Source organism: Meles meles, chromosome 1, assembly GCF_922984935.1.
Source record: "Meles meles chromosome 1, mMelMel3.1 paternal haplotype, whole genome shotgun sequence".
Taxonomy (NCBI): Eukaryota; Metazoa; Chordata; class Mammalia; order Carnivora; family Mustelidae; genus Meles; species Meles meles.
Genome location: NC_060066.1, coordinates 185,688,699 through 185,711,031, shown reverse-complemented (window position 1 = coordinate 185,711,031; position 22,333 = coordinate 185,688,699). Strand labels below are relative to the sequence as shown.

General features: G+C 40.3%; 1 protein-coding gene across 2 annotated transcripts in view; it reads left to right on the top strand.

Moving 5' to 3' along the window:
• Positions 1-16,466, top strand: part of SMAP2 (small ArfGAP2) — a 59,548-nt gene extending 43,082 nt beyond the window's left edge. For both annotated transcript variants that reach the window (XM_045998505.1, XM_045998514.1), the window contains exons 10-11: positions 2,749-4,187; positions 14,438-16,466. In XM_045998505.1, coding sequence (XP_045854461.1) covers positions 2,749-2,874 — 126 coding nt within the window. In that variant the 3' untranslated portion in view covers positions 2,875-4,187; positions 14,438-16,466. The remainder of the gene's footprint in view (positions 1-2,748; positions 4,188-14,437) is intronic.
• Positions 16,467-22,333: the final 5,867 nt, after the last annotated feature.

Here is a 22,333-nt window from a genome sequence, read left to right as displayed (position 1 = left end):
TCTCAGGTTTGGGTGACAATGTTCACCTGCTGTATAAGAACTACTTTCTTGTTTTCCTTTCTCTGTAGTCCGGAATCGTTTATATAGGTCTTTGGTGATTGGGTAGAATTCCCACATGCAATTGTGTGGACCTTTGTGTAGTAATTTAATAGCATTCTCTCTTTGTTCTGTGAAAGTCAGTTTTGGAAAACTCTGTTTACCTAGATTAGCTAACTTATCTAGGGTTTCAAATTCATTTATCAAAGGTTAAGCCAAGCAGTCTGTTTCATGATTTTTTAAAGTTTCCTCTTTCAATGGTTATTTCTCTCTTGTCATGTCTTATTTGGTATGTTGTGGTTTCCTTCCCTCTTGCCATTTCTATGAGGCTAACTAGTGGTCTATTTTGTTAATTATACACATACATATATTTAAAAAACCCACAGGATTTTGTTTTATTTAGTCTAAATTTTTTCTTTGCTTGTTTTTTACTTCAATTTGTGGTTTATCTTTATTATTTCCTTTTATATGCTGCCTTTTGACTTACTCTGATCTTCTTTTTCTAGCTTTCATAGTTGGGATTTTAATTCGCTATTTCAGTCCTTCATGTTTATTTGTAGAAGTAATGAAGTGCTATGAAACTGTTGAGAATATGTCAGGACACATGAGCCAACTTCTAGAGGTTCCCACTGTCCAAATATGGGACAGTTTGAACATCAACAGGAATGACACTGATGGATTTTAACACTAAAGGAAAAGAAATCCATGGGTCTATAGTGATATATTCTTTGAAATGGGTGTGGGAAAGAGGGAAGGAAAGCCTTCTTTACAGAGAAGTATGGCAACTAGTAATTGTAGAAAGAATGGGATATTCACATATTCTCAAAGAAATACCTTTAGATTACTTACTAATTACAACAACAACAAAAAACCCCCAAAACCTCACTGTGGATAGTACCCTAGTAGAGTGCTCAAACATAAGATTACCAACAAGTGGGACAAATGAACATCATGTGCTTCTTGGTGTCTTGTACTGAGAAGGACATGATATCCTTCCATGGAGTTTTTTGCCAAAAATGTTTAACTTGGATCCAATCATGAGAAAATGTGAGGTAAAACCAAGTTGAAGGATTTTCTGGAAAGTAACTGGCCTGGATTTCGAAAACAACGTCAGGAAAGAAAAAGTGGTGGGGGAACTGTTCTATATTAAAGGAGACTACAGAGATATGAAAATGAAATGTAGGGGCGCCTGGGTGGCTCAGTGGTTTAAGCCTCTGCCTTCGGCTCAGGTCATGATCTCAGGGTCCTGGGATCGAGCCCCGCATCGGGCTCTCTGCTCAGTGGGGAGCCTGTTTCTCCCTCTCTCTGCCTGCCTCTCTGCCTACTTGTGACCTCTCTCTCTGTCAAATAAATTAAAAAAAAAAAGAAAGAAAGAAAATGAAATGTAACCTATGTTAGAGTATTGTGATCATATTAAATTTTTTGTATTGTGGGCTTAGGAAAGTGTTCTTTCTTATGAGCTGCCTCCTGACTTACTAATTGGTGAAATGTCAGGACATCTGCTATTTTCAGTGCTCATCAAAAATGTACACATAGGGCACCTGGGTGACTCAGTTGGTTAAGCAACTGCCTTCAGCTCAGGTCATGATACCGGAGTCCCGGGATCGAGTCCCACATCAGACTCCCAGCTCCGAGGGGAATCTGCTTCTTCCTTTGACCTTCTCCCATCTCACGTGCTCTCTCTCTCTCTCTCAAATAAATAAATAAAAATCTTTAAAAAAATTTTTTTAAAACAAAAAATTTAAAAAATGCACTCACACGCGCACACACACACACACACACACACACACACATATATGTACAAAGGTCCCATACAAGATATGCAGATCTCAGAAGATAGGGCAAGGTGTTAACAATTGTGAATTTAAGGAAGGATATGTGGGTTCCATTATATTGTTCTTTCAACTTTTCTATAAACTTGAGGTTTTTTTTTTAAAAGTTGGTGGCAGGAAAATAGCCCTTCTCCTCAAGAAAAGAACTTACACAGAAATGTACCGGGCTTGGGAGATTTAAGGCATTTTTCTTGATAAATAGTTTCCTCGATAGTTTTCTCTCTTCACTGCCAGAGGCCAGTCTTTCAGTCTCATTCATAAAGAGGTCCTAGCCGCACCCAGACCTTATTCCACTGGTTCTTTTCTCCCAGCAACTTCCCCTCTCACACACTGAAGACCCATTGGCCTTTTCTTTTCTTTCTTTCTTTCTTTCTTTCTTTTTTTTGCCTGCCTTTGTTCATTCTAAACAGTCCAGTTTCTTTTTCCTTTTCTTTCGGCTTGAGCACACACAAGCACTTTCCCTGGCACTGACGGTCATGACTCTGCTGGAGATAGGACAGGAGCGCTGCTGTGGGGGCTCGGCTGCATACTCTCTCGGGGCTGGCAAGTTCACAATAGGCCCCTTCTTTTTAGGATGAGAGACTAGAAAGGAAAAAAGAGAATAACGTCTCATGCTGCTTTTATGTTGGCTAGCTCCAGGACTGCTTTCCCTCTCTGAGCATTAATCTCTGTCAGCATCTCCCTTCTGGGAAGTCCTTATTTACGTGGTCTGGAGCCCTCAAAATGGTCTATTAAGGTTCAGGGCAGATCTGTACCATAACAGTTTCCCTTTGTCTCATTCAACCCCTCCCCGCAGACGGAAGGACTCCTACCCTGCCTTTTTGCAGTAATTGGCTGCATGCCCACAGCGGGGTCTGAAAGTCTCCTCTCTCCCTTTCAGATGACCCAGCAGATGGCTGGGATGAACTTCTGTGGAGCCCATGGCATGCTGACCTATGGACAGTCGATGAGCGGCGGAAATGGACAGGCAGCAAATCAGACTCTCAGCCCTCAGATGTGGAAATAAAAACAAAACACCTGTATGGCTACCACTCTCCTCAGCCCTCTCCCTCCTGGTTTTCCTCTTTCCCCAATTCCCCCATCCCATCCCTTTTTCCTACCTCTCTGTTTGGTTTAGAAATTGCTCAATCTGTCATTTGGGGTTTGGCATTCTGCCCAGCCCAGCCACTTCCCAGACATGCAGACCTCTCTGTTGCTTTATGTTGTATGTGTCCCCTCGCCATCCCGACTTCCTCTGCAGCCTCAACCGCAGTCCTCTCCTGGCACCAGCACCTTAGGAATTGTTGGCAAAAGGCACTTAAACTGTGGGAGAAAGGTGCATACCTTTGAGTACCTTTCCCCTGAGGTTAAACCTCCTATCAGACTCTCAGAAAGGTCTGGAGGTGTTATCTTTTAGGCAAAGAGGGGAGGGTTTAGAGGTACTTTTGTATTTGTTGCTAGGCTGTTTCTACATCTATGAATTTTTGGTTGAAGAGGGAGATATCATGCTCCCATAATTTATGGGAATGAAGAAAGTACAGAAATTAGATTAAATACTCCTTCGGTCTTAGATCACGTTGGCCCTAGCCCTGGACTGAGGCAAACCCCCTCCTGTGGGGATGAGCAAAAATATTACTCTACTTTGCCCTGAATTGCTTTCTGGATCTGAGGCTTCAGGACTCATTGCTTCAGTCAGCCTTTATTAGCACCAAAGACTTCACAAAGGTCTCACACAAGAACACACCCCTGCCCCACCTCCATCTTACATGCAGTGGGATCTGGCTCTATGGCTGGAGGACCAGCCCCTCCAGTGGGAATGCAGAGCTTAATGTGTGTACTGCGTGTGTGTGTGTGTGTGTGTGTGTGTGTGTGTGTGTGTGTGTGTGTGTGTATTTCACCTCCTACTCTTTGCCCATCTGCTCTGTGTTTTTGTTTTTGTTTGAGGTTTACACAGAGAGGAGTTAATTTATCAACAGCCTGAAACTGTTGCCACTTTCTCCCTATAGTTTAAAAAAAAAAAATTGCAATCTCATGCACAGCTCTCTTCCTCCTCCCCCACCCTCCCGATCTGCCAATCACCCTTTCATGCCTGTGTATCCCAGGCCTCTCTGTTTCCCCACCTCCTCCAGGTGTGTGAGGCAGAGAACCTGGACAGCTTTCCTGTCAGTCATTGTTCACCCTACTTGAAAATTAAAACAAGAAAACTTTGCTTAAGAGATTTCACCTGTGGGAACCACAATTCCTGGTTGCCTTCCTCCTGTGTATGTGTAAATTCCTTAATAAATATTGCAGGGAAGGACCCTTTGCTTGGCTGTTAATGTGTGTCACTCATGGAGGAGGGTGAGTTGCATCTTGGTTTCCTGCTTTCCAGTCGTAGTTCCCCCACTTCCTGTATTTTAAAAAATTTTTATACTGGGAATGCCCAAGGACCAGGACCAGGCTCAAGCAGAGAGGGGACCTTTGTCCTTTGCCCAGTGGTGTCTGGAGTTGTGAGCCGAGAAAACTGTGAATATCTGCTCCTGCTAGAGCCACAGAACATCGAAACTAGAAGTCCTTTTCTCCCCCACCAGATAGAGAAGCTGAGACCCACTCCTTTCCTCCCCCATCCCTTCTTTCCTTTGAGTACACCTTTTAAATATTTCAGAGTTAAATGAGAGGATAGCTCAGTGGCAAAAGAAGTAAGTTCTGGATCTGGCTGCCAATATTCATGTCCCTTTCTGTGCAAGCTACTGAACTCTTGGGTTTCAGTGTAAAATGGAGCTTAATGGTCATATTTAAGGTCAAATGAAGCAATTCCTGTGGTACATTCTGCACAGTATCGGACCCTTAGCATTCGAATATTAACAAGTATCATGTGCTAGACCTGTGTTGGGCATTCATTCAACAAATATTTAATAAGTGTTTTTACAGTATGCCAAACACTGTCATAGGCTCTGGAATAAAGCAGTGAATCAATACTTACCAATTTCATGGGATGTATGGGTAGGACAGACAATAAACAAGTAAATAAACTGTTTAATTTCCGATACAAGATAAGATGAGTAAAGGGGAGAGTGTGGGTTTGGGACCCCTAAGATGGAGTAGTCAGGAAGTTACATTTGAACTGAGACCTGACTAAGCAGCCACTTGTGTGGAGATCTGGAAAAAGAATAGAGCAAGTGTAGATGTCTGCTCTGGAAATGTTTGGCTGGAGGAATCAGTCTGGGAGTCAGCAGGGTATGGATGCTATATAAAGCCATGGGATCAGATGAAATACCTAAGGAGAAAGCATAGAGAGAAGAGGACTCTGCCTTGGGGGCCCGTCAGCTTTTAGAATTTGGGAAGAACAGTTGAGGAAAAATGAATCTGATATAGTGCCTGCTCTTAAGAAGCTCACAGTCTCGGGGGAACAGGTGGTGGGTAATGGGGAGGGCACGTTTTGCATGGAGCACTGGGTGTTGTGCAAAAAGAATGAATACTGTTACGCTGAAAAAATAAATAAAATGGAAAAAAAAAAAAAAGAAGCTCACAGTCTCATGGGGCAACAGATGTAGAATTGCTTAGATGGCATATTATGGGAGCCAAGGGGCCTCTAGCCCAGTCAGGGGAACCTCTCTAAGGATAAGGGCATTGAGTCGAGTCCCAAAGGAGCGGTAGTAGTTAACCAGAAGGTTAGATGGGAATAGGGAGAAGAATATTCCAGGCAGTAGTACCCTGTGAACAAAGACCAAGACACCTACAAGAGCACAGCTTATTTGGGGAAGCACAAGCAATGCAATGTTTGTAAGGTCTGGTGTGAGATGGTATGGGGAGAGATAAGACTGAGGTGTGGCCAGCCCAGATCATAGGCGCATCCTATACCCTCTGAGGGAGTTTGGCCTTAGTGTTATGAATGGTGGAGGGATGTGGTCAGAGTTGAGTTTTAGGCAGCTCACCCTTGCACTGCAGTGAACAGTGTGTTTGAGGGAACAAGACCAGACTTAGGGGAGCAGAGAGATGCCAAAAGCTGAACTACGGCCATGGTAGGTGGGAGGAGGAGGGATGGAGTGGCTCAAAGCAGCAGCTTTTGAGTTGCTTATGAGGCATGGGAGATGCTAAAAGGTGTTCCACAAAAATGCTGAAATAAGTCTGGGAAAGACTGCATGTTCTATCCCCTCTTGTGCATCTAGAATATAATATCCACGTAGTAATGGCTCTGGAAAGTCCTGTGGTAAAGACTTAAAAAAAATAAATTTTATTTAAGGCAGTTTTAGGCTCACAGCAAAATGGAGTGGAAAGTACAGAGAGTTCCCATATGCCCCCTGTTCGCCATTCTCACAGCTTCCTTCACTATTGGTATTCTGTGCCACAGTGGTACAAATCCTCTGTGCTCTGCCTGTTCATCCCTCCCTCTTCTCTAGCCCCTGGCAACCACCGAGATACACACACTCACACACACATATACTTTGTTTTGTTTTGTTTTTTTACTGTCTCCATAGTTTTTTCAGAATGCCATGTAGTTGGAGTCATGGACTGTGTAGCGTTTTCAGATTGGCTTCTTTCACTTAGAAATATGCATTTAAGATTCTTCCATGTCTCTTCGTGGTTTGAGAGCTCATTTCTTTGGAGCAATGAATAATATTTCATTGTCTGGATATACCCTGTTTTATCAATTACTGACATCTTGGTTGCTTCCAAGTTTTGGCAATTATAAAGTTGGTGTAAACATTCAAGTGCAGGTTTTTGTGTGGGTACAACTTTCCCAGTCATTTGGGTAAATAGTATGATATATATATATATATATATATATATATATATATATGATCATATATCAAGAGTATGATTACTTTTTTTTTGAAGATTTGATTTATTTGTTAGAGATCACAAGTAGGCAGAGAGGCAGGCAGAGAGAGAGAGAGAAACAGGCTCCCCACTGAGCAGAGAGCCTGATGTGGGGCTCGATCCCAGGACCCTGAGCTCATGACCTGAGCCGAAGGCAGAGGCTTAACCCACTGAGCCACCCCGGGGCCCCAAGAGTATGATTACTTTTGTAAGAAGCTGCCAACTTCTTTTCCAAAGTGGCTGAACTATGTTGCATTCCCATCAGCAATGAATGAGAGTTCCTGTTGCTCTGCAGCCTCGTCAGCATCTAGTGCTTTCAGTATTTTTAATTTTGGCCATTCTAAAAAGTGCATAGTGGTATGTCATTGCTTTAGTGTGCAGTCCCCTAGATCAAATATGTTGAACATATTTTCAGATGCTTACTTTGCATCTGTATACCTTCCTTAGTGAGGTGTCTGTTGAGGTCTTTGCTTATTTTAAAAATCGGATTGTTTTCTTAGTGTTGAGTTATAAAAGTTATTTCTGTATTTTAGATAACAGTCCTTTTTCAGAGGTGTGTTTTGTGTTTGTTTTCAAATAGTTTCTCCCAGACTGTGGCTTGTCTTCTCATTCTCTTGAGTAAAGACCCCCCCCCCCCTTTTTTGGTGGTTTTCTAGAATTTACCAAGATTTATTTTTCCATGAAATTCATTTTTTTTCTGGAATACCTCATAATCATAGAATATTATTTGGGGGAAAAACAACCAGAAAATGTATTTTAGGAAGTAGAATGGGGATGAGATGTGGGATGGAGGGAGAGAAAGGAATCAAATCTCCCATGTTCCTAGCGTGGGTGAGAAAGAATTTACAGGAGGAGAAGCTGACTTTCCCCTCTCAGAGGGGAGATGTAGGAAATTAGAAGTTTGGTTTTAGGCATGTTGAATTTGCAATGCCTGTAATATATCCAGGTTTGGTTGACCAGCTAGAAATGGATTTGAGTCTGAGGTTTGTTCAAGGAAGAAGCTAAGATGGAGAAATGAACTTGAGAGTCAGCCCCGTGGAGGTGGTAATTGACGCCATGGGAGTGGAGGGGATCATATAGGATGGATTTTTAAAATACTGTGCCACTGGGCACAGTATTTTGGGGAAAGTACTCATTTCTAATCAGGGTTAAGGAGGAAAGCCCCAAGAAGAAGAGGAGGTGGTATGGGAATGAGGAGGAGGAGCAATTAAGGAAAGCAAAGCAAAACAAAAAACTCCAAGAAAGGGCAATGTCAAGGAACCCTAGGGACTAGAACATCAGGGAGGGATGATCACGAATATCAAGTTAGTAGGAAAATCCATTAAGATACAGACTGATAAAAGGACTATTGAATTCAGCATTTGGAAACTTCTGCAGAAGGAGTTTTAGTGGAATGGTAGGTTGAAGAGTGAATTGAAGGAGTTGAAAAAGTAGAGAAACAGGCTCTATTCAATTAAATATACATCTTAGGTTTTAAGGGTTACTCTTAAGAATAGAAATAGAGTGTAAATCACCAATCATGAAGAGGGAACCTTAGAATAAGACAAGGCAAGAAAACAAAAATATCAAGCCTCTCCCTCAAGCTTCAGACAGTAAGAAGAAAAAGTAAGCATAGAGAGGTGCCTGGGTGGCTCAGTTGGTTAAGCATCCAACCCTTGGTTTCAAATCAGGACCTGATCTCAGGGTCGTGAGATTGAGCCCCAGGTTGGCTCCGTGCTCAGCACGGAGTCTGCTTGAGATTCTTTCCCTTTCCTCCCTCTGTCCCTCTGCCCACTCACGCACGCTTGCACATGCGTGCGTGCTTTCTCACTCTCAAATCTTTCTTAAAACGTAAGCATAGAAAAGTGGAACAAATAGAAATAAAAATGCAATAATGGGCTATTAAAGATATTGAGATTGTCAGACTGGATAATTAAAATCCATTCTCTGGCATCCTAGACCTTTCTTCTAAGACCACTTTCCTTCAACTGAAGTATATCCTTTGAAGTTCTTTTAGTGAAGGTCTCTTTGAGTCTTGCCTGAAGTATAAGGATAGAAAAATGTTTAAAATAAAAGAATAGAAAAAGAAAGAGCAGGCAAATAATCAAAAGTCAGCAGGGATCAGTATATTGACAAAATAGACTTTAAGACAACATTATTAGAAACAGGATTTCTATGTAATAATTAAAGGTTCAATTCAAAGGGAAATTATTATTCTAAACCAGTATGCATTTTTAAAGCCTCAAAGTAAAGCAAAAATTTATAGAATTTCAAGGAGGAAGAGACAATCTACCGTCAGTGCATAAAACAAGCTCCACCAGCGTTTTTTTTTTTTGTTTGTTTGTTTGTTTGTTTGTTTTTGTAGGAACTGAGAGTCTAATGCAAAGGACTTAAGAGAGTATGATGATTCTGGAAGAAACAAACATTTGGAGAGACAATAGTACCAGATTTTAAGATTTGTTATGAAACTAGAGTAAGACTGTAGAACTGGTACAAAATAGACATAGACCAACAGAATAGAATACAGAACCCAATACACACTGATTTATGAAAGTGGCAATGCAGAGCAGTGAAAAGAACAGTTATCCAAATAAAGGATGCTGGAACATTAGACATACAGATAGGAAAAAAGTGAAAGTCAACTTTCTACCTCACACCATAATGAAAATGAATTCCAGATGAACTGCTCATCTGAATGTGAAATCAAAATGGTAAAGCTCCTAAGACATAATAGAGAATATCTCATTCCTGGCAGAAGGAAAAACACTGAAACAGGACTTAAAAAGCACTAATCATGAAGAGGGCTTATAAAGTTGGCTAGATTAAAAATAAAAACTGTTTATCAAAAGATTCCATTAAGACAGTGGAAGGGCGGGGCGCCTGGGTGGCTCAGTGGATTAAGCCGCTGCCTTCGGCTCAGGTCATGATCTCAGGGTCCTGGGATCGAGCCCCGCATCAGGCTCTCTGTTCCGTGGGGAGCCTGCTTCCTCCTCTCTCTCTGCCTGCCTCTCTGCCTACTTGTGATCTCTCTCTGTCAAATAAATAAAAAATAAAAAAAAATAAAAAAAAGACAGTGGAAGGGCTTGCCACAGATTTAGAGAATATATTTGAACCAGATGATAAAGGGCTTATATCCAGAATACATGTAGAACTCCTGCAAAATAAGAGACAGCCAACATAGTGAAAACTAGGCAATAGAGGCCTTACTGGTCACTTCAAGGGGTGACCCAAATGACTAACAATTACATGAAGAGATGCCCAAGCTCATTAGTAATTAGTGAAGTACAAATAAAACCACAGTGAGACATTATTAAACACCTACCAGATGGCTAAAATGGAAAAAGATGATCCAAGTGTTGACAAGAATGTAGGAGCAATGGGAACTCTCCTACACAACTGGTGGGGGTATAAACAGATGCAAGTACCCAAATGTCCATCAGCAGAAAAATGAATAAACTGTGATATGTTGATACAACAGAATACTAAACAGCAATGGAAATGATCAAACTATAGTTCTATACAACCACACAGAGGAATCTCACAAGCTTAATGTTGAACACATTTTTCACTATATCATTGTTTTACCCCTAAATATTTGAGCATGCCCTTCCTAAGAATGATAATAGGCTCTTTTTAATTAAATGAATGAATTAATTAAATTAAATATCATTTCATACTATTGTAAATTAATAATTTCATATCACCCAAAATTCAGTCCATTTTCAATTTTTGCCACTTATCCCAAGAATGTCTTTTGTTGCTTTTTTTTTTTTAAGCCAAGGTTCAATCTAGGTTTAGGCACTGTATTTGGCTGCTATGTCTATTTGATTTCTTTTTGTTTGGAACAGTGCCATCTTTTTTCTTCATGCCATCGACTTTTCGAAGGGCTCAAGCCAACTGGTAGAAAGTTCTACATTTTTGATCTACCTGGAAACTGAAAATTAGGCCTAGAGGCCCAATTAGACTCAGGTTAAATATGTTGGCAGGAATATCTCATAGTTTATTTTGGGTACATCATATCACACCAAACAGCGAATAATATCTGGAGGAAGGGGCTTATACAGTCACTGGCAAAAAGAAGATGCATTCATATGAAAATATTGAGGGTGTTCAATCAAGAAGAGAAAGATATAATTTGTAGTATAGCAGTATTTATTAATATGGATGCACCTACCACAGAGTTTAGATTTAATGTCATGGATCTAGCATGTGGGCATGCTTTACAGACAAAACTAAACATAATATTGACCAATCCAGGAACCTGAGATGATGGAAGTCCTTTGTCCAATGTGGAAAAAATTTACCCAAGACTCAAGGAATTCTGGAATGAATTACCAAATATGTCACCCCTTTTTCCAACCTATCCCTAGAAGAACCCTGAAGATAGTACCTTTGCCAAAGGCTTGAGGGATCTTTTGTTATAGAAGTACTAGAATAATTAAAACATCACTTAGCAGGTGTTCCCTGTAGGTCAAGAATGCTAGTGACGTGTACTTCCTATTTTCGGGGAATTTGGGATATTCCAAAATAGAAGTCTTTAACAGTGACCTGTGTGCAATTTATGATAATCAGATTGGATACAAAGATCTTTAGAGGTGATTAATTGGGATAGAGTCCCAGATAAATGGCTGCACACTAAAGTCTTATTTGACTGCATAGCAAAAATTTCTCCAGGCCTAGAGAGAGATGTCATCAAGATAGAAATGCAGCCCTGCATTCTGTTGTTAGCACTAGTTCACAGATCTAGAGCTGCCTGAATAATGTGGAAGCCATATCCTTGAAAGGGGAGCTTAGTAAGACCCCTGTAAAAGCGCATACTCCTACCTCTCCCCAAAGGGACCCATTACCATTTTATCTGGGTAACTACACTAGGGCAACTATGCGAACACTTGGGCAATATTTGGATACCAGCTGTTAGATATCACTAATTCCTGAGTACCCAAAATGTTACTGTCCATAAATTTGGGTGGGCGCTTATGGGGATCAGGTAATGGAGTTTTGACCCAATTCAGCCTCACCATAGGCCTGGTGGAATCTTAAACCCTTAAGTTCCTGTGTGTTTAGTTGGAAAAGCTATCTTTAGCAACTGATGGAATTCCCACATTGGTTTGTTGACCTGTGAAGTAAGAACTCTTAAGAAATGAATGGAGAAGAGGAAGCTCCTAGAGCTCTTTAATGCCAAACTAATGAGTCAGTAACAGTACTACATCTCTGGAGAAGTTTTAGAGATTACTGTGACCAGAGAGACATAACAGATGCATTGTGATGATTCCCATCACATGTCCATTTCACTTGTCTGTCTAGCTGGTCCATTTAGCAGATGGATGGGTTTGGAGAAGACAGATTATCATTAACTTAGTCATACTAAGAACTCCAGACTGAGTGACACCCACTGCAGCTGCTATTCCAGAACTCATTTCCTTATTGAATCAAACCAGGATAGTGCATGACACTTGATAGACAACCAATACCATGATAATTTGGGAGAGGGCATCTATCCCTTTTGTATATATTTTGACAAAAATATCAGAAGCAGTTTGGCCCCACCTGATAGAACAGCAGTATGAGTTTACCCTTCCTTCTGGAGAATATGCCAGCTCTTAGATCTATGCCAGACTTAGTCTATAGAGGCCTTGACTGCATTGCGATGGTAGATTATATTTTCCAGAGATGGCTCACCAATGTATATCCCATCACACATGTTCATCTTATAAGGGACGTTGGCATTCTTCCATTGAAAGGTGGGATCATTTTCTCTCCCCTTGAATGAGTAGCACTTCATACCTGCCTTGACCAATAGAATGCAGCAGATATGACCCAGTGTGACCTCCGAGGCTAGGTTATGAAAAGGAAATATGGCTCCCCATTCCCCATCCACCTCGGGTTTCTTGCCCTTCAAACTCAGCCACCACATTTGGTAATCAATAAGACTTCAGGTGATTCCAGCTTTTTGCCTTTGAGTTTTTCAGTTAGACTCCCAATGTCATAGAGCAAAGGCAAACTGTCTGCTCTGTGCCCTGTCTAAATTCTTCATTCATGGAAACTATGAAAGATTGTAAATGACTCTTGTTGTTTTAAGCAGGAAGTAATAGGCAATCTGTACCATAATCCAATCTACAGGGAAACCATCCACATCAATGAATTATTTTAGGCATGTTGGGGTAACCCCTTTAAAGTCCTGAACTCTCTACCCTCTGTATTAAAAGAGAAGTACAGTACTTGGTTAGTGTCTTTGGATTTGTTAAGAACATGTATTGTTGATGGGTGTGTTGGTCCAGCCAGTTATTGCACTGACCTGAAAGGCAGTCTACTTCAAGTAGAGCCCAGAAAAAGGTTTCTTCTAGTTCAGGCTACGGGCAGCTCTGCCCTCAGCCCTTATGATTTCTTACATCAGTAGCAGATCAGGATACTGAATGGAGACCCTTATAGCCCCAGTTAAAGAACCAGCAAGGAGGCAACTATGGATTTTGAAGCTATGCCCTCTTTGGCAAGTAACTATTTCCCCACTTGACCCTGGTGGGGATTGAATACCAGATCAAGACTTAGGTACCTTGAGACCAGAGTTGCCCATCACGAACTGGGCAGTGGTCTGCCTGGGCCATATCCTTGGGGAACACCCAGTATCAATAATACTTAGATCTTTTTCTCATAGGCCAATTGGAGTCATTAAGACTTTTTTTCCTAATTTTTTGTCCAGGTAATATAGATAGACCTGAGTGGAAGCATTCTGGAAAGAAGGTTGGGAGTCTTGAATTCAATGTGTACATTTTCCTTTAACCTTGCCCCATTGTCTCTTCCACTGCTTCAAGTGCACCTGGTGTCCTTCAGTTCAGAGACTCCTCTATTTTATCCTCCCCTGAGACTACTCTTCCAGTCTCTGCAGAGGAGTAAAAGGATAGTCACTTGACTACATAGTGTAGAGGTGTTGGAAATCTAACTGCTTCCGCAACAGATTTGTAATCAATATTCTTTTTTTAACATTACTTTCCCCATTTTCAGAGGTTCCCAAGGCAACTCATTGCTTTGCTTTTTGGGACTCTGCAATGTAAATTGGATTGCTTCTTGGCTTTCTCCACTGCTTGCCTCAGATCCAAGCTTTTCAGAACTCATAAGTCTATCATCATTCATCCATCCATTTTCTAGTTTCCAAAGTTTTGGTTGTTTTTTTTTTCTTCTTCTCCATTCAGTTTGTCCCTGTGAGTTTATGGCTTTGGTTTCAAATCCCTTTCTCTGTGTTATGATGGGATCTTGTGAGGGAGTGGAGCCAAATACATGCATTGCATCTGTTTCCGCTGGTTAGACTGTAAGATCACAAGATAAAGACTGGGAAGGCAGAAAGGCCAGGGGATGAGACCCTTTTTTGTGAGGACATGTTGTTTTCCCAGGGGAGGGAATTGCAGACTTGGAGCCTCAAAGCAAAGGGTACCTATGGGATGGGGGTTGTGACCACAGTCCTTGAGAAGTACCATGCTGTCCAGTACTTTCTCTTTAAGAGAGTTAAGTTACCTGGATGGCTCAGTGGGTTAAGCCTCTGCCTTCAGCTCAGGTCATGATCTCAGGGTCCTTCCCTCCCCACTCTCTGCCTGCCCCTCTGTCTACTTGTGATCTCTCTCTCTCTCTCTCTCTCTGTCAAATGGATGGATAAAATCTTTAAAAAAGAGAGAGAGAGAGTTATTTACAAATTGAGTTCTGAATTTCCCTGACTGTTGCATAAAATGTGTCACAAAACTATAGTGTCTGGTTTATTCATTTTGTGGGGACTTAAGGAAAGCAAGATGAAGATGGCTTTGTTCTGTCCCATTGTGTCCAAGGATGGAGAAGGGGCATTAGCTTTGAGGACCTGCCTCTAGTGAAACGAGTAGCTGCAAACAAAAAAGTCTGAAGATTGTTCCAGAGAAGATCAGAGAAGAGAGAATAACTTCTGTTTACTCTCATGTATTAGTGAAGTTGCCCCCTGAAAAGAAAGGAGGACTCTAGCAAAATTCTGGATTACTTAAGTGGAACAGCAAGATTTATAAGCTGAATGAATTCACTGGAAGAAGTTCAGAACCAGGGGTGACTGTGACTTTGAAAGACAACTTTAATTGTTACATATTTATCTTTTTAACTGTTTAATTAAAGTGTACCTTACATATAGGAAAGTACACAAATTATAATTGTATAGCTTGATAAATGGTCTATGTATTCATTTTAATATGTATGAGAAGAATTAGTACTGGTACATTAAAATTGCAGTTTCAAGGTTATTGCTTGGGATGAGGGTAATGCCGCCTGGTAAGGCATGAAAACTCACCTTACAAGGAATGTGTAACTTACAGGATCATTGTTCACGTTTTTGTGACTGATCTGGGTTCTCTTCGAAGCAGATTCTGAGACAAGGATGGAGTGCAAGTAGTGGATTTGGGAAACACAGGAAATACCAGTCAGGAAGTGGGGGAAATAAGACAGGCAAAGGTAGATAGCCAGTAGAGCGCATACTGTTAAGCTAGTTGCCACTGACGAAGACAGATTTGTCTCACCAAAACTCTGGGAAACTGCAAAATACAGACCTCAGAATTATGCCACCTAGTGGTGACCAGACTGGGCATTCTCTTACCAATGCCAAGAGTCATTGGTGAAGGAGGGCTGGTGGTTGTGGTGGTGGGAGGGTAGTCAGTGTTAATTCCTAGACATTGGAGGCAGCCCAGTCTCAGGCAGAGAGGTGCAGGCACTGGCAGCTGACATCCACTGGAGCACTCTGGAGGGTCTGAAGGATATGCACAGGACACAGACAGCATTAGCTATGGTAACAACAACATTTTCCATCCAAAATGCTTGGAAACATGAATAATATAGATGATCCTGAGTGCTAGCCTGGATTTCTTCTGCATTCTCTTCAGCATTCATCTGCTAGAAGTTGACAATCACTTGTTACAGAAAATGTGTGGAAGGCTGTTTCATTGTAAATGGGAATTGGGCCTGACTCTCTATTGATAACATTAATTTCTTTTTAACCCGATCATAAATCAGTGGTTGAAAAAAATGGTACTTCTAAGAGATAAGACTAAAAATTGTAATGAAAATTGAACAGTTTTGCTGTCTTGAATGAAATACAGTGTTTATGCCCAAGGAGAACCTGGGGATGAATGTAGACAGGCAAAGGTAGAGAGCCAGTAGAGCGCATGAATGTATATGCATGAATGTATATGACAAGTACCTGCTGAAGCTGTTGAGATCGTCAGTCATCTGAGAGTGTGTCCCTGAAGTCTCACTTTCTCTCAGTCCCGTGAAGAGATGGGCAATGATTTCAAAACAGCTTCTGTTTCATTCAGAAGCTATTGGTTCTCCCACAGAAGAACCCCCATTTGTCTCTTCAAGATGATAAAATGACTTCCTGTTTCTGGAACACATGTACTTTGCGGGAGCATGTGCCTAAGAGGCACTGGCTCAGGATATAGTTATCACTTTGTGAAAATGTGTTAAGGAAACCTAACTCAAAATGGATTCGGGAAGCCATGAAGGGAGGGCTCTCACTAGCATCGCTCGTCACACTTGCCTAGTCCAACAGGAAGAAGGGAGAGGTCCAACAGGAAGACAAGGTGCCTGGCAACAGCCTGTGAGAGGCCAGCACCACTTCCACCTCCTGCAAGCCAGTGAGAAGCTACCACCACCTGAACTCTCACTTTCCTTCAATGCATTTTGGTTCAAAACAGCCCCTCCCAACTTCCTTCTTTTCTCTATAAAAGGATGCTCTCCTCCTTTGTTCTTTGGACCTGCCTGTTCTTCAGACCTGTTCTTCTTTGCTTATCCTGAATTGTAATTTCTCTGTTATTCTGAATAAACTCGATTTTGCCAGCTGAATTATTTCATTCATTCTTTCAAAATGTTGACAACTTGAACAATCTGAATTCAGGCCTGCAAGGCAAGGTTTATACCTGTTTTCCACTTTAGAGATAGAGTGCATTAAATTCAACATTGTGTAAGTGGAGTTGGGGGCATGCCTCTTCAAGAGTGAGTTGGGACCTTTTCTTTGGATGATATGGTTATTAATTCAACTGAACTAGTCCCTGAGTTTATAGTTTGAAGATTATGAAGAGACATATGAAAGACTTGATAAAATGTCTTCATAAGGGTTTTCTGATCTAATGGCAGAGATGACTAGATGAAGAGATTTTCCCCAACATCTTTGTAGACATAAGCAAATATTTTGAAGAATGTATTCTAAATATTGAATTAGATGTCCTATTGGGATAATTTTGGTGAGTTTCTAGCTCCATGAGAGAATACAGCTAAGTATCTTGCCATCATACACTATGCATGGATTTCCAGCGTTGGCTCATATCAAAACAGAAAAACAGAAACTTCTTATTAATATAGAAGCTCATTTCTTTCTTTCTTTCTTTTTTTCAAGTAAGGGACATGAACCTAAATCTCTCCCCCCTTTTGAGTTGATAAACAATTCTATTCTTTGCATTGAGAAATTTATTTTCAGATATGTACTTTAAAAATTGACTGGGTTTAGGGGACACTTGGGTGGCTCAGTCAGTTAAGCATTTGCCTTTGGCTCAGGTCATGATCCTGGGGCCTTGAGATCAAGTCCTGCATCAGGCTCCCTGCTCAGCAGGGAGTCTGCTGCTTCTCCCTTTCCCTGCATCTCCCCTTGCTTGTTCTCTCTCTCTCTCCGATAATTAAGTAAAATCTTATAAAAATAAAATAAAATCTTTTAAAAAATTGACTGGATTTAGTAATTGTTTTATTTATTTAAAAGTTTAATTTCTTCTGGGTGGCTCAGTCAGCTGGGCATCTACCTTTGGCTCAGCCTGTGATCCCCGCATCCTGGGATTGAGCACCAGGCATCTGGCTCCCTGGTGAGCTGGAAACTTCTCCCTCTCTCTCTGTCCTCTCTTCTCTCTCTCTCAAATAAACAAATAAAATCTTAAAACAAAAATATTTAAAAGTTTAATTTCTTGGATTTAACATTTTTATCATGTTTTATGGCATTGCTGCTTTCCTATTTACAGTAGATAAATCGTTCTCTTATTGAGTACATTTGTTGAAATAAAAAAGGGATTTGAGAGCTTCAGTAGGATACAACTAACATCATTTGGGATAAATCCCTAGTTTGAGCTCACGATTATAATTGCCTGCTTTTAGCTCATGTTATATTCTTTTTGTTTCATTGTACATGTCAACAACCTAATATGTATTTTTCTTTATACCCTATATTCACATAATCCTCACTACGGTGTATGCATATATATGTGTGCATATATACACACACAATTACATATTGATGGGATAATTATTAGGCTTAATCATACAAAATTGCCTTTTTGTATGTTGAAATTGATTACATACCAGGAAGCTCATATGGTTTAATCTAATACTTTCTCACTTAAAAATATCTCATGGAGGCGTGCCTGGGTGGCTCTGTCGGTAAAGTGGCCAACTCTTGATTTTTGGCTTAGGTCATGATCTCAGGGTCCTGGAATCAAGCACTGCAGGGGCTTCCGCACTCAGCAGGGAGTCTGCTTGAGAGTCTCTCTCTGCCTCTTCCTCTGTCCACTCTCCTCTTCACGTGTGCACTGTCTCTCAAATAAATAAATAAATCTTTAAAAAAAATCTCTTGGAAATTCTGCCAAGTGATGTATAGCTCTAATTCTTTTATAAGGCCTTTGTGTGCAGGTATATCATGATTTATTCATCAGTTTCTGTACTCTTGGGCATTTACCTTCACATTTTCCGCTGGTAGAAATGGTTCTGCAGTAACCATCCTCCTACAGTTGTCCTTTGTAACAGTGCTTTTGTTTCCAAGGGAGCGTGAATGCTTTGTCAAAAGAAGTATATATTTTTTATTTTAAGAGATATTGCCAGATTGATTTCCAAAAGGCTGGTGCATACTTTCTCTCTTTTTTAATTTTAATTTTTTAAGATTTTACTTATTTATTTGACAGAGATCACAAGTAGGCAGAGAGGCAGGCAGAGAGAGAGAGGAAGGGAAGCAGGCTCCCTGCTGAGCAGAGAGCCCAATACCGGGCTTTACCCCAGGACCCTGGGATCATGACCTGAGCAGAAGGTGGCCGAGGCTTTAACCCACTGAGCCACGCAGGCACCCCCCCGCCTTTTTTTAAAAGATATATTTATTTGAGAGAGAGAGAGAGCGAGCATGCATGAGCAAGGGAAGGGGTAGAGGAAAAGGAAGAGGGAGAAAGACTCTTCAAGCAGATTCCCATGTGGGTCTCGATCCCAGGACCCTGAGATCATGACCTGAGCCAAAATCAAGAATCCAGCATTTAATCAACTGAGCCACTCAGGCACCTTGGTGCAACTTCTATTAGCAATGTATGAGAATAATCTCTCTCTGCATTCCCATTTGCAATAGCTGTTCTACTTCTTATTTTTGACCAATTTGCGTATAAAGCAGTATCTCATTATTACTTCTAATTTCCGTGTTTGGCTATTTTTCATATGCTTGCTATTTGGATTTCTCTTCTGTGATTTATCTAATTATATCCTTTGCCCATTGTACTGTGGAGTTATTTTTTCTCCCTCTGCTCCCACCCCTTTTACATGGCTGAAGATAATCTGAAATCAGTAGTTGAGCTATTGTTATCGACCGTGATTGCCCAGGCATCAGTTATGTGCACTGTTGGTACTAGATGTGTTGATTTAATTACTATTTTAAATATCAATAGTTAGAGAGTGATTTGGCATTATAATGAAAAAACTGTTATGGTCATAAAGATACAGAAACCCAGCAGCATGAGATGTGATAAAAACTGTTGTGTAAAAAAATCTAAAGAGCTCTTTCATTAAGTGTAACATAAAATTCTAAGCTAAAGAAAGCATTGTGCATTAATTGCAGGATTTTTTTGTATTAGTGCTACATATAAAATGGTGTATTTTAACATAAATGGTATTTTAGAGTCAATCAAATACCTGTTTTGTCTGTCATCTGCATTACACATGTATTTCATGTCATATTGACTGTTTCAAACATCTTTTGCTTACAAAGGTTTTTAATTTTTATATAGTCAAGCATGTTAATTAGGTTCCCAGACTTGGTTAAAAGCATTTCTCTCACTGTTAAATTGTATATGTACTCTCTTGGATTTTCTTGCAAGATTTTTTTTTTCTTGGAGCGCCTGGGTGGCTCAGTCATTGGGCGTCTGCCTTCAGCTCGGGTCATGGTCCCTGGGTCCTGGGATCGAGCCCCGTGTTGGGCTCCCTGCTTGGCGGGGGGCCTGCTTCCTTCTCTCCCACTTCCCCTGCTTGTGTTCCCTCTCTTGCTGTGTGTCTCTCTGTCAAATAAATTAATTAATGAATAAATCTTTTTAAGATTTTTTCTTATAAGATTTTTGTTCTGTTTTTACATGTAAGGGTTTAATGCAACTGGCATTATTTCTTAATACAGGTTAAGATAGAGATCTATTTTTTTTAAGATTTTCATTCATTTATTTGACAGAGAGAGATCACAAGCAGGCAGAGAGGCAGGGAGAGAGAGAGAGAGAAGGAAGCAGGCCCCCTGCTGAGCAGAGAGCCCGATGCGGGACTCGATCCCAGGACCCTGAGATCATGACCTGAGCTGAAGGCAGAGGCTCAACACACTGAGCCACCCAGGCACCCTAGAGATCTATTTTTGTTTTCTTTCAGATTGCTAAATACTAAAGTTCTATAAGCTTCATTTATTAAACTACCATATTCGTCACTTACTAAAATCTCACATAAACCAGAACCTATTTTTGGATTCCCAAGTCTGTTATGTTGGTTTTCTTTGTCATTTCTCACCAGTATCATAGTTACTTGGCCATAACGACTTTGGTATGTTGTAATATCTGGAAGGCAAGTCCTCCATCACTGTTCATTTCCTTTTCTCTTTCCAAAAAAGATAATTTTTGTCTCTTCTTGGAATTATTCTTGCGATCTTTTTATCTAGTTAAGAAATCAAAGTGAAACCCTGTTGGAATTCTAAGAGGAATTGCAATGAAGTTTTATATTACTTGACAGTTATGATCAAATCTCCCTCAAGTGTAATATACTTTTTTACATTTATTCAGATCTTGTTTTATGACTTTTAATAATGCTTGTTTTTACTGCTCTCATCTACATTTCATTCTAGATGCTTCTTTCTTTCTTTCAAGATTCTACTTATTTATTTATTTAGAGAGAGAGAGAAAACATTAGCAAGGGGAGGAACAAGCAGACTTTGCCTGAGCAAGGTGCTGGACATGGGTCTCGATCCCAGGACCCCGAGACCAGACCTGAGCCGAAATCAAGAGTCAGTCGTTTAACCAACTGAGCCATTCGGGCACTCCTAGATGCTCATTTCTAGAGTGAGAAAGATACTTATTTTGTGTGTATTTCTTATGAGGCAAGTCCCTCACATGAAAGTCTCCCATTTATTTTAGTCTTTATTCAAGACTCAGGTTTTTCTAGGTGGTCTGTCATATATCATATTATCAGCAAAAGGACACATATAGCTCTAACTGTTCTTTTCCAGTATATTTGCTAGTTTCCTTATATTATTGTATTTGATAAATCCTCCAAGACAATGCTTAAAAATAATGCTCTGGCAGATTTCTGATTTTAATCAAAATGGTTTTAGTGTTGCATCATTTTAGAATACTATTTGCTATGGTCTTTTGTAAATAGTTTTTTTTTAATATTCAAGTATTTCCTTCTAGTCTTCTTTTAGTTGAGTTTTCAGTATATTAATCAGAACAATAGTTGACAAAGAGTAAGTACTCTATAACTACTTGTTAAACAAATAAATGTATATTAGTAATGACTGCTAAATGTTATTAATGCCTTTTGATCTTATGGTTTTACTCTTGACCTTACTTGGTCATATATAGTATGTCTTAAATGCATTGCTGGCTTTATTTCCTAATATTTTATTCGGAATATTTGAAATGTCATAAATTTATCTATTTGGGGTTTTTTGGTACTTAAAAATCATGTTTTAGCATCTTTCTTATGTCATTCAATGAATCAAGGAACATGCATAATTTTTCTCAGTCTGGAACACTTCTCCTTTGTTGAGAACTGCCCCCTACTCGTCGGGGTGAGTGCCCAGAAACCAGGTCTACTAGGACCCTGCCTGCCCATCTGGTCACCACTCACTGATTAAATGATCTTGCCAAGATCTAGAATTTTGAATTGAGCAACAGACTCTAGGATATGCTAAAACTGAACCATATTAAGGGTGATGGTATAGAGTGTAGAGGGCATCCCTTTGAGCACTAACCAGATACACTGGTCCCTAACCTTCCGCAGACTGGGCTAATCACTTCTTCCTTGGATTCCCAAAGACACTCCAGAATCCTGCCAATTATTATCACCACCACCATCATCCTTTTTTTTTTTTTAAAGACACATTTATTCAGCGTCATGATCAGACTATTACATTTAGCAATCAACAGCATGGGTGCAAAAAAAAAAAAATCTACATTAAAACCCTTTGTTGGAATGCTTTACACTTTCCACAGAACAGAAACTAAAATAACCTGTTATACAATTAGTCACAAATACAATCCTCGAGGTTTTTTTGCCCATACACATGAGTATTGTCTAAAACATGTCTTCTTTGTAGCAGCTAGGCCCTACCCCCACTGTGCTTGGCTGAGTTCACAAATCTGTTGTAATCTGTAGCTTCCCTGTCCCTTCTCTGGCTCTCCTCTCCTGCTAAGCTTTGTTTCCTGGCAGGAATTAAAACCTTCTGCCACTGC